General features: G+C 43.0%; 1 protein-coding gene across 2 annotated transcripts; it reads right to left on the bottom strand.

The window, feature by feature from the left end:
* Positions 1–7,219: 7,219 nt before the first annotated feature.
* On the bottom strand, positions 7,220–11,674 carry LOC116252946 (scarecrow-like protein 6). Of its 2 annotated transcripts, none has more exons than XR_004172364.2 (2): positions 8,785–11,439; positions 7,220–7,498 (listed from the first exon to the last, which is right to left on the bottom strand). XR_004172364.2 is itself a non-coding variant. In XM_031627593.2 (2 exons), exon 2 carries the CDS (start codon positions 11,117–11,119, stop codon positions 8,864–8,866), a length of 2,256 nt encoding a protein of 751 aa, XP_031483453.1. In that variant the 5' UTR covers positions 11,120–11,184; positions 11,476–11,674; the 3' UTR covers positions 8,396–8,863. The 2 variants fall into 2 exon arrangements, 1 of the variants encoding a protein (XP_031483453.1); XM_031627593.2 differs by lacking the exon at positions 7,220–7,498 and adding an exon at positions 11,476–11,674 and having other exon boundaries at positions 8,396–11,184.
* Positions 11,675–12,983: the final 1,309 nt, after the last annotated feature.

Raw genomic sequence — 12,983 nt, 5'->3', positions numbered from 1 at the left:
ACCATGTTCAAAGTTCTTCATCATCATTTTTGTTTTCGTTTTTAAGATCCTCCATGTAAAAGCAGATATGAGGATACGCCTTCAAGTATGAATGATGAATTGTGATTCGAAACTATTCACGCACTAAAAATGCAATGCTTTAACTTGTCCATAACTTAATCCAAGTACATCAATGTTATCCCTTGTTTGCTACATTGTTGCCTGCTTTGGTTTACATCAATTTCACAAAGGAACTTGATCTTTTTTATTCATGAATTTGACAGTCTTATCTACCTCGCCAAAACAATTATAAAACCTTATTCATAAAGTCAGTCTAAGGCAAAAAGACACAGAGAGCTATATAACCCAAAAATTAAAATTTAAGAAAAAAAAAGTGCGGGAACCTAATGGGGATCCACATGGAGCCACAACTCCTTTTTACCGTTTTTCTCTTTTTGTAGGCACGAAGGAGTCCTGGACCATCGACGAGCGGAAACCTTTAGGAGAAATTCCGGCGACGTGCTCGTTCGGAGCAATGACGAACATGCCAAAAGATGGGCGGGGCGCGAAGGAAACAGGGCCGATGCGATGACGCCCATCTCGGGAAATGGACGGCCTACAGAGCACGGCTGGTTGGACCGATTCTCCACTTCCAACAACCCAAATCACGAGCCAGAACCCGGCAGGTACCATTTTAATTTTATAAGGCCTGGTACCTCTTCCAGTGGTGTGCAGGCCTGGCTGGCAGGAGCACCTGACCTGCCTATGTGCCGGCCGTCTCCCAGGACACAAGCGCTTGCATAAATCGCTCTCACCTGAATCCGTGCAAAGCGGGTGCATGACTAGTAACACTCAACGCCTTCAATTACCCACCCCTCACATTTTTAACTGTTATGTCACTGTTAATTTTTCCGGTGAGAGAGTCGGAGGAATATTCCACTGCCATAGCTACCCTTTTCTTCTCTTTGCCTGAGTTCAGGGCTAAGTGGCCTTCATATCAAGGCTCTTTTCTTCTCTTTGCCTCCTGAGTTGAAGCATAGTGTAGTTGGTTGAATTGACATACATTCTGATCGTAAGTTTGATTCTCATGGGCACTATTATTTTAAATTACAAATGGTAAATGCATGGTATCGAGTGTCCTGATTTCCATTTAAGACTAAGCAACCTAAACCTTGTAAGCCAAACAAAAAGAGGAGGGGATTCGGCCTCTTGAGGGGATATATATCATGACTAAGTCGAGGCCTAAGTGAGGAAAGTGCACATTCAATTCAAATAGCGCTCATAGTGGTACAGTTTAGGCCCGGTATATCGAAACATTGACTTGTTTCAAGTAAAAGGTCTCAAACCAAGCCTCACCAAGCCAAGTGGACGGAGCTCCTGTTAGTATTTGTCCTCATATACATAATAAAAAAAAAAGCTTATATTTTTACAAAATTTGAGGGTGATTATTGTGTATGGCCGATGCAACTGTTACTTTCAATAAAGCAACTTGTGTGTTTTCGGCTTTGAAGTATCTCTTAAAAATTTTAATGCGTACTTGTTTTTTGATCCTCTGGTGACCTCCGTGCAATAAAAATGCAAGTGACTATATAAAATATTAATGTACTCCTACTTTGTGATTGGGGAAGGCAACAACCACCATGTGCCAACTGCATAAATTGATAATACAAAGCAGATATATGGCTCCATTCGAAATTATTTGGCGTGTGGATTAACAAACTATTAGTGGTTAGCTAACATGAGCATGTGCGCTTCTGCTATCTCAAATAATTTGTGTCAAAGCCGCAATATAAAATGCACCTCCGAATATAATAAAATCATTGCCAAAGATGGTTGTTGTTTCTAGTTACTTATAATAAAAATTCATGGCAACAAATTTCAAGGAAAATTCATATATTTCATCAATGCCTTGTTCTGGTTGTCTTTCTTTCAATCCCTTGGGAAGGAACAAATAAAGTCCTTATAGTGATCCTTTTAGATAAGTGTCCTCTTCATAAATACAAGCTAATTTGTTGCTTAACTATGCTATAGCTTGGCCTCAATGGATTAACCTTTTACTTATGTAAAGAGAATAATACTCTTGTATCGAACATATTTAAAGAAGTTTAGTGGTTTGTGCAACCATTTGTTATATTGTCAGCATTTTGACTTGCCGGCTTTTTAAGTACAAATAAAAGCTGGCTAGAGGACGACTTGAGATCCACAACACCTGCATCATTAATCGTCATCAAAAGTGGGCTTGAACGAGTTCAGATCTTGCAAGGAGTTTTCAAATCAAATGTAACAGGAGAGTAGAGAGAAAACATAATTAAGAAGAGAGCCAATAGTAGCAGCAGGGTAGTTCAAATGTCCCTAACAACTCTGGATCAAGTTGCAGCTATAGTACTTTGCACTATAAATTTATCCTTCGGGCTCTTGTTGGTCCTGGGCTGAAGACATATAACCCCAAAATAATATGTTCTGGTTACCAAGAAATATTGCTTTGGCTACTGCCAATCATTTGATCAAAAGTGAAATTTGGAGTTGGTGCACGTTACAATCATGTGAATCCACTTGAAAAAATAAATGTATTTTGTTCTGTAGCAGGTCCGTTACATAATGAAATTGAAATTGGCTTTGGTTTGCTGCGAAAATGTGGTTCAGAAATATTTCGGTATAAATTGATAGTGACTCCTCATGGTTCGGTAACTTCAAGTCCATTAACAACAGGCACTTTTCAAACTAGGACCTTTTATCTCAAGTCTTGGGCCGAACTGATCCATTGACACAAATAGTTCAAGGGTGAAATTTGGGTTATTTGGGTTCTAAAGGTTTTATAGGACGAACGGCTGGTTCTTGTATTCAAGATATCCGTACTAATTACTAAGAAGTTTTCTCTCAAATTAGGGACCCATAAATACTAACATTTGATCCTCAAAGGAACCCGTGTTAATATAAAAGAAAAGATTATATGCTTGCGTGTAAACTAAGTCTGCAAAACTCTAAACAACTGTTAGGACAACTCTGGCTTCAGAGTGCACTTCACTTTCTATTTAAATGCTCAATTGACGGTGAGGATTTAAACGTCGGTTATATATATATATATATATATATATATATATATATATATATATATATATATATATATATATATAGAGAGAGAGAGAGAGAGAGAGAGAGAGAGATTTTAGGTATTAGACACTTAGATGTTGGATAAGAAATAATCTCAACCTCTGGTTTTTTTTTACATGAATAGTGAACAGAAAAAAAAAAAAGGTGCACATTTTTTTTCTTTTTGTTTTTTCTCTCAACCATTGATATGAAAAAAATCAGAAGCTAAGATTGATTTTTATTTATCTAGTATATATCTAAATCTAAATATCTAACACCTACCAATCTCTTTCCTGAAAACTGATAGGAAAATTTTCTAATATATATATATATATAATTTATTTAAATAAGTGGACATAAATGATGCTCATACGTAATGGCAGCAGATTTAGAAAGGGAACAAATGAAGTATAGTAGTCATAAAGCTGATCTCATTTAACTTAACCCAATGAGGAGGATGATGATCATGATCACATATTTCACATACTTTTATATTCTCAAAGTTGTTTTTCAGACTTTCTAAAACAAAAAGGAAAAAAAAAAGAAGAAGGGTATAAATATCGCAAGATCTTTTCCAAGTCCGAACAATATCTGCGAATCATTCCAACTTCATCCGTACTACTCCCCAAGACCAAGAATGCCTTGGTGCATGCTAATGTAATAATTTTTCAAAACTTTTCTGGCCTTCTTTGTTCACTGGTAACTGTCCAAGACAGTAATAGTTAGTAGTTACACACCACCATGTGATTGCCTAAACTGTGAAGAATTTAACCGGGGACGGTCACGGAACCATGTGCCGTCACAGTTCATGGGTCACATCAAGCTGCTAGCGGTCATGCGCTAGAGGGCCACTCTTTAACCCACCGGCAGTCCGGCCACTGCTAGAAAGAAGCAAGCAACCGTTCAATTTCAATTTCAACCAGCGGGAAAGGTGCCTTCCACTGCGCTCATATCTAGCCACCTACTGCCTCCCCACGACGTCTCTCGGCCGTTAACACCGCGAAAAAGTAGTTTACTCACTCCTCGAAAGAAACTTCAGACGCGCTAAAATTTCACGGCGATCTTAAAAAGAGTTGGAAGCTTCCCCTGCATTGGATGCTTTAACGAACTAGATACAGTAACAATCTGTCGGATTTGCAGGTTCCTGAAAGTATGCTCATCATCATCAAGCGTGACTGTTACTCTTTTGATCTATAAATGATAGATGCAACCTACTTCCTACACCTCTATCTCTCTAGAACTTTAAAAGATGAGAGGAACGCATGAAGGAGGGAACATGTCAAAGTAGAGAGAGAAACAAGTAACAGAGATTTGAACATCAAAGACTTGCTTTTTTTTTTCTTTTTTTTTGATGAGCTTTGCCCTATAAGAGGCAACCAAGTTGAACATGAATGTCTGATGTTTGATGTTGATGGCTGCCTTTAAGCAACCTTCCTTTAGCCGAGTAAAAAGAAACGTTGAAAAGAGGCACTCGGGTTCAGTAATCAAAGACCTCCCAATATCGGTCTTGTGTCAACCGATACGCATCATATTGGTCCCATACCATGCTTAAAATTAATATTTCAGATTTAAAAAGACATGGATGCGGACTGATGCTGGCCCATGCATATCAGCCGAGACGTAGTATGAGCCGGCAGACCGATACAACGGACGAAATGACAAGGATGGTTTTAGCGATGAAGAGATGGTGATGAATTAATTGGGGCCGGTCAACCGGAGCGGGATCAATCATCTGACTCCTTTTCCTGCTGAAAGAGATTGCTGTGGTAAATGGTTTCAAGCCGAATCAAAGTGCGGTAGCCGGTTCCCTTACCCACCAGAAAAAGTCTTTTCAGTGCATAGCAAAAATTGTACATCTCCTTCAATTTCAAGCATTCAACTCGATCGGTGGCCTATCTGGAAAGTGTAGAGCCCACACGGAATTCAAAAGACTTCACATCCATTTTTCTTTTCTGTGGAAAGAAAGTAATCTCAGGGACCCCGGTACACTTGAGAGCATATAGCTAATGAAAAATTGAGAGGGAGTTGCAGAGATCATTGGTTGCTGGTTCAAGTGGTGCAGAAGTCGAAGCAGCCCTCGACTCCGATGGCAAGTGGAAAAGGAGAGGCATCTTGGCTCCTTCAAGCGTCTCCCACCCTGGTCATTGCTCGTGTTAAGTGCTGGAGTATTCATTGGAATTGAACTTATAAACTCATTTTTGTTGGGTATCTCAACATGGGGAGATAGATGCTAACCAAATGTAATCTAATAAAAACAAGAATTTGTCTTAAGAAATCAGATACTATCGATTGCCATAGTCCCAAATGAATTTGTAAAAGGCCCAGGAAGAAGAAGAGACCAGAACATCAATTGCCATAGTTAGCACTTTTTACTAGCAAATTAGATTCTTTTTCCTTTTTCTTCTTTTTTTTGCTGTAACAACTTGAACCAAGTCAGATTTCTCAAGTGTTTAGATCATCCAAATCCTACCATTGTGCCTTTGCCTTAAAGGCAATAGACAGTCTCTCTCTCTCTCTCTCTCTCTCTCTCTCTCTCTCTCTCTCTCTCTGTTCTTACGCTGTACTAACAAAAGCAAGCTGGGACACCCCTTTCTTTTCAACACTTTCTGGTTTAGCCATTTCTTGACCACGTACAGGGACTAGCACCGGGCCCCTGCGGTCTGAGGTTGATCCATTAAACGCAGACAGGCTTAGGCTGATTAAACCAGAACCGATAAATTATCAATTAATCAGTGGTGGATGATCAAAGATTGTATTGGACCCTCCATTTTCCATACCAGTGTTGTCAGGATCAATATCGACGCCATATCCTTTCGCCGACTGATCAGGCATTCTAGCCGATATGCATAATAAGCTCGGAAGAGACTTATTTATGTGTTTCAAACTTAAAAATTGATCAGCAAACATGTTACTATGTTTAACAAAAATTTAAAAAAAAATTGGTTGCCTTTCCATCTCAGTTTGCCGCTGATGATACGACCATTTGGCAATACCATTCCAAAGAACAGTTGATTCACCAAACCTATTTAAAAAATTGCGTTAAAAAGAACAGTTGCCAGGGGACCATGTACCGTAGAGAACAGTTGCGGATTGGCAACACCGAAAGGCTTTTAATATGACCCACCCGCTACTAATTTCTTTGAAACCCAGCGGACAGTTAGGGCCGCATTCATGATTAAACGATAACCCCTCCGCGGTTGTTGTAGTGAGGAGTACAGTGAAATTGCAGATGTGTCTGTAACTGCGTAACTCGGAACTGCTGTTATCTAGGTGAAACATAACAGCTTTTCTGGAATCGAACATGGGGCGGGCCATGATAGAAATGTAGAAGAACAAACATGGTTCATCAATAATGGAGCTAATTAAACTAGTTTCTGAATCTGTGGCATCGAAGTGCGATCACGAGAGCATGTCATGGGCATGACAAGCAACTTACAGGCCTGAAGATTAGAGACAGCGCGAGAAAAAGAGACAAAAACGAAGACATAAGAGTCTATAATGGAACTAAACATGAAAACGGTGTTTATGACTCTGGTCATCAGGGTTTATCACATCAAAGAAGGGAAACCTCACATGAAGTCCCAGAAGGAGACGCCAAAAGAAAAGTAGTTTAATACCTTCTGAACTTTCAAGGCACATTAGACAGCAATTGCTTTAGACGGTGCACATGCAAAGGGTGCGGTTTCCAAGTATATTAGTATGAAGGTGGTTGAGGAGGATCGAGAGACCACGCAATTGAGTTTGTGTTGGCGAGTACAACTGGGCGGCTATATTATAATTAGTTCGATCAACTCTTCCAGTGAGTTGTTTTGTCCTGCTCCAACAACTAAATTTATGGAAGATATCAAAACAATTCATAAGTGGAACCAAGAAGCATGCTATCATTTTGCGTTAAACATGTTCACATGGAACTATTATAATGCCGTCTGTCCTATACTTTATTTGCAGTCACCTACCTTCAACATGGCAAGATAATTTTGTTGGGTGTCCTCTGTACGGTAGGAAAGATTTAAAAAAAAAGAAAAAAGAATTTACATAGCGGGGACCCAAGCTGTAAGGCAAGAGCACAAAATGTTTCATCCTTTTCCAACGGATCCAAAGAGAGCCAGAGAGGTAATAAGATGTTCTGTTCTGTATATAAGCAATAGCAGCGTCCTTGTAGGCCTGCTCTGCCTTTTAATTTGACTAAGAGACAACAACGAGAGAGAGAGGAAGAAAACAAGGGGAACAAGACACTTAGGAAAAAAACTAAACACCCTGGATAAGAAAAGCTCATCTGCCCCTCTCAAAATGCATGAAGGCATGCACAAAAAGACACATTCACACACAGGTATTCCAATTCTTAACGCCAGAGGCACTGCTTGCGTCTCGGTTACTCACATGGCCTTTGGTTAAATTGAGCATTACAGAAGGACCCACACCTGACAGGCTGATCACAGATACAAAGTAGAAACAAAAATATTAACCCTGATATCATGGAGTATTAGCAGAACATTTATTGTTCCAGACAAGTGGGTTCAGCCAATGTTTTATGATTACTTTGAACTATAGGCTACTCTAAAATAAACAGACCATTGATTAAAACAAAACAAGAAACACCATGTGAAGGATAGGGAAGAAGAAGACACAATAGCTGAGTTAAATTCTAGCAGAATTCATCACATCACCTTTCTGATAAAATGCATTTGCTAAACTCATTTCAAGTCGGGCATCAGTGACTTGGTTTTCAACAAGCACATGGATTATAACAGTTCTAAAACTGCAACCGGGTTTAGCATAACTATACCCATAACATCCTTTAAAATAATTACAAACACAAAAAGAAATGATGGCATTACATATCAGAACTTTGATTGTACAAACAACAATATTCACGGGAGCAATAGTAAAAAATGCATTGGCCACATTTCAGCTAGGGAAAATCTTCGAGGAAGGGAATAACCAAAAGATTCTACAAACTACGCTGGCACAGAGTTCACGACAAAAAGGTAGAGGTTGTAAGCACTTGAACCTAAAACATAGTTAAATGATCAAAGCATACTTGCATCATTTCGACATGCAAATGCGCTTAAGTTAGGAATTTTACTTCATGATCATGCTGGCAATGAACTTAAATATGATTGAGGAAAAATACCAACACACAGAAAAATAATGCAATCCAAATTCCCATTGCATCGACCGAACAAGAAAATCCTTAAGCTTTGTCAAACTGTAAAGAGATACCATCCTTCCAACCATGACCAAGGGGTTCCTTGTTTGAAGTCATCAAATGTACCAAGAGGCAGAGCAGCCATTTACACTGCTCGGCAACATAACACAACAGGAATTTAAATAAAGATCCACCGTTAATATCCGTAAGAATAGTTTACAGCAATTGCTTGATCAGACAAGGAGACAAATTTCAGGCCCTCATCGGACTCCTTTTCCCCTCTTCCGTGTACAACTAAGACAAATCTAAAACCAGAATCTGTTGCTTTTTTACATGCTAGCGCTAGTAATTTACCATACATGTCATTTAACCATAACATGAACCCCTGAACATAGCCCCGTCGTTCACAACAAAGATAACTTACACCAGATCTTCCTGTTTCTTGGTATATAAATCCCGCATCCAACTGAACAAAATGACATGACCATACCCGCAACAAGAAGACAAATAAGAGTGAATTAAAGACCAAAACGCGAAGTGGTGAGAAAAACAGCAAGTTTTCATACCTATCATATCACTAATAACAGAGGCATTTATCATGTAAGAATCAGTTTACGCTTCCCATGAAGCCCCGGTACCTCACGATCAGCACCTCCACACAGATGCAGACACGAGCTCCTGTCGCTGCCAAAGGAGGAGAAGCGAAGCTTGCTGCTTCTCAACATGGAATCCCCGCAAATTGAGCCGCTTAATGAGGCATTCTGCTTGTGTCTCTGCGTAATTGCTGAATGGAACCGGCGTGAAGCCTCCAGAAATGAACAGGCTTCTCCACGGAGGGAGTTTCTCCGCTGCTCGATGGCGACTAGCAACAAGAGACTCGATTTTTGGCTTCAGAAGAAGGGACTCCACTTTCCGGAGAGTATTCGTGTTAGCATTCATGGCGTCGAGGGAGTCAAAAAGCAGGGAATAGAATTGCAACCCATTTAGGAAATGCTGCGAGAACGAGAGGTCTGTTCTGTCACAGGCGTGGTCCACTGAAACGACCAATTTGGGAGAGAGCTGTTTGATGAATCGAAGCAAAGATGGCAGTGATCCTGAAGCGAACAGGCGGTGAGAGGAAACAGGGAAGTTGGCGAAGACGACCTCATTCGAGTTGTACATATTGAACAATGAAGGATCGAACGAGTCTAGATTGATGGCATTGAATTCGAAGGGTATATCAAGGGAACGGGCGAAGTTCGTGAGGTTCTCCCGAGTGAGCGCAATCTCTAGCGGATCATGCGAAGATGGTGAAGTAAATGCAGTGATACGAAGAGAGTACGCGCCGCCGATCTTCGGCGCAATCTCCTGCATGAAAGAGGCCCAATGACCGCCGAATCCAATGTCGAAATCGAGGATGTGAATCACAGATGGGCCATTGAGGGTCTCTAGCAGAGCCTGGTTGCAAGTCAAGCTAGCGAACTGCACCAATGGGGAGATCTCACAAAAGGCCTTGTATGCACCTATCCTGAGAACGACTTCCCTGGGGGAATAGGTTACCGGTGCCAAAGCTGCCGTGGCGGCGGCGCCACCAGGGGTCGGGCCGCCATTCCTGTTGCCGAGAAGGTTGAGGAGAGACTCCTTGAAGTAGAAAGCAGCCCTATGGAGGGGGTTCCCCACAGGTGAGGATAGGTGGTGATTGAGCCGCGCCAATATCGCCCTGGCGTTAACAGAATTCCCGGCTTCGGCGAGCTCCGCAGCCTGGCGGAGCTGGTTCACCATGGCTACTTGCGCCGCGTCGTCAGAGCTCGGGCCGAAGACGGAACCAGGCCTCGATCTGGCCTTCTGTTGTTGTTGTTGTTGTTGTTGCTGCTGCTGCTGCTGCAGCAGCAAACCTACAGCCTGCTGCTGCTTCTGTTGGTGCTGCTTCTGAAACAATTCCTGCCCGGAATCGGAGAATGGCACCTTGTTCGAATGCGGGATCTGCATCTCCTGCTTTACTAAGAGAGGGAGAGAGAGGGGCTGGGCAGGGAGAGGTGACGGACACACCTGGTCTAGTGCCGCCTGGTGGCGCTTCGCCGGAGGGACAACCGGCACGTCTGGCAGGTAAAACCCCAAATTCGGCTGCACCGGATTGGGAAACGAATAAATCTGAGGTTTTTCCTCCACGAGGGGTGGCTCCGGCTGCTGAGGATAGAAAACTTCCGGCTGGGTAGCAACCGGAAGCGAAAGGTTCGTTGATGGCGGAAACAGGGAGTTGTGAGCACCATTGACACCACCAATAGAGCAGGGAATGAGCTTCGAGACGTTAGGGAAGCTTCCCATCAAAGCGTTCCCAGGAACAACTCCGCCAATGGAAGAGGAATCGACGAAACCAGAAGTAAACCCGAAGGCAGCAGGATCAATAGCGAACCCCGTCTCAACGGGATCAATAAACGGAACGGCACCACCACCAGCGCCGCCGCCACCTCCACCACCACCGTTGGCGTTAGCATTAGCAGCACAATGCTGTAGCTTCAGGGGATCGTCCATCTCCCCCATCATCCACCTCAGGAAGGCGTTGTCCTGCGGCTCTGCCCCGGCCGCGGAGGGCTCAATCATCACGTTCTCCCATTCATCCATCGCAACCCCGCATTTCCCGCCTCCCACGAGCTCAGCAGGCCAGTCCACCCTCACAGGCTCACCCGCCGGTGGCCATTTCTGGGACTGGTGGCCGGAGACGGCCGCGGCGCCTCCTGCGGTGTCGACGGAACCGCCACCGAAAGAAGAAGACAAGGTGGACGTGGACGTTGGACTCGGACTCCTGCGCGTATCCAGCACTGAGGTGGGCTCGCTGCTCGCCTTCTTCCACTTCCCCTCGCAAATGTCTGTCGCCGCTACTGGAACCCCCTTTCCCGCAAAATTAAAGGGCATTCCCTTCATCTAGTCCTCGGAAAACCAGCTCCCCACGTCGGCAAACCACCACAAAAATCCGTTTTTGCACTCACCTACAAGACAAAGCGAGTGGTTTCAGAGTGCCCATCGCCACTCTCAGCCAGAAAATCCAGAGACCCAATATGGGTTGCCCCAAGATGAGAAGATATCAGACACCAGTAGCGTTGTATATTTGGAGAGAGAGAGAGAGAGAGAGAGTGAGGCGGAGGGATATACGTAATATATATATTACATATATTATATAATGTATATATATATATATATATGTAGAGAGAGAGAGAGAGAGAGAGAGAGAGCGCGGGATCATAGGGGGTAAAGAGAGAGCAAATGGAGGTTCTTTGCACCTAAAGAGCCCATCTTTTTCCTCTTTTTTGGTTTTACAGACACCTGAAGCCTTCTCTTCCTTATTTACAGCTTCTGTGTCTCGCTCTCCTTTACTATTGTTACACCCTCCTCCCCTGGCCTTTCTGCCACTGGTTTACCATTTTCTGCTCTCTCCCTCTCTGTACGCTGTACTCTTTCCTGCAAGCTATGGATGCGTGCATCATAAAAAAAGGTAATAAAGCGTTCCCCGTCGCCCCCTTTTCCCTCTCTACAAATTCTATTATTATATCTCTTACTCCTCCTTTCGTCGCTTGAGATCTCCTCCTGCGCTCGCACTTAATTTTTTCCTCCCCTTTCGTCACATGAGTTCCTTCCTTACGTACGTGATAAAAATGAGCTCTCACAGCCCCTTCGTCCTCTCATACTCATACTGACTCCCCCGACTTCCTACAATTAAAAAAACGAAACTAACTGGTTACAACTTTGATTTCCTAAACTATCCTCGCACTTGAGCCGCTTTTACGTAACCGAGAGACGAGGCCCAAATGAAACTTTCTTCGCGGTGAAATCGAGTCAGTCAGCATGGGGTAGGGCCGCTCTGGTAATTTCTCGGAAAGCGGAGGACGATGGCAGTCTTTCCAGAATGATCGATGGGTGGGGTCTCGGTCCCGCCTCCCTCTCTCGGGTCTCGAAAGGGCATTTTCGTCATTCTGGAGTACGGACGGCAGCAGGCAGCGATTGACTGCTCAATGGACGTCGAGAGGAGGGCAGTCTCGTTATATTTTCGCGCAGCGAGGGCCAGGGCGGCTCTTCGTGGACCTCTGAATCTCATTTTACAGATTTTCCTTCTTTTTTTTTTTTAATTTTTTCGGTCCTACGAGTCTCGACCGACTATTGGGAACCTAAAAATAATAATAAGAATAAAAGGCTGTGAAGTAAATCAGATTTGATAAAATCCCAAATCTCAAAAGAGTCAGAGAGAAACTCAGTTAATTACCAATCCGTCCTTCATTAGCTACAGCGCCCAGGCAACCGGCACTGACAAAAAAAGGGCGCTTAGTTTAATGACCATAATGGCCTGCTGCCCTGCCCGGTCAGAGTCCGTGTCTCTCTCTCTCTGGTTGTGCTTGTGCCTCTGCCTGTCCTTTCTTTTCTTCCTTGACTTTTGACCAGCCAGATGTTTCTCAGGGCCCGACCCTGCCCGGGTCGGTTGTCTATATGGATATCCTATTGTTATTAAGATTGAGATTTTAAACAGATCTGGATCCTTGTATTCAACTGATCCAGATCCATTTAATTTTCTTTTTTACGATTAAGGGAAGGAGAATCAATTAAAGAGTCGTCTTGATGGGACTCAGATCTGATCTGACATGAGATCCCTTAATTCAACGACGTCTTCATGTTGAGGTGACGCCCTCTCCTCCTCTCCCAACGTAAACCCTTCCACCAGATTCTTCAATTCTAAGATCTCAGCCTCCCAACCTTCTAAATTTGACGGAGTAAAGCTTAGGACCCGTCCCTTATAAGA

This window comes from Nymphaea colorata, chromosome 4 (assembly GCF_008831285.2).
Source record: "Nymphaea colorata isolate Beijing-Zhang1983 chromosome 4, ASM883128v2, whole genome shotgun sequence".
Lineage (NCBI taxonomy): Eukaryota > Viridiplantae > Streptophyta > Magnoliopsida > Nymphaeales > Nymphaeaceae > Nymphaea > Nymphaea colorata.
Note: the sequence above shows the minus strand (reverse complement) of the source record. Positions and strands in the feature narration are given on the sequence as shown.

Coding starts and splice junctions, on each gene's coding strand:
- LOC116252946 (XM_031627593.2), bottom strand. CDS start 11,119: ATGAAGGGAATGCCCTTTAATTTTGCGGGAAAGGGGGTTCCAGTAGCG.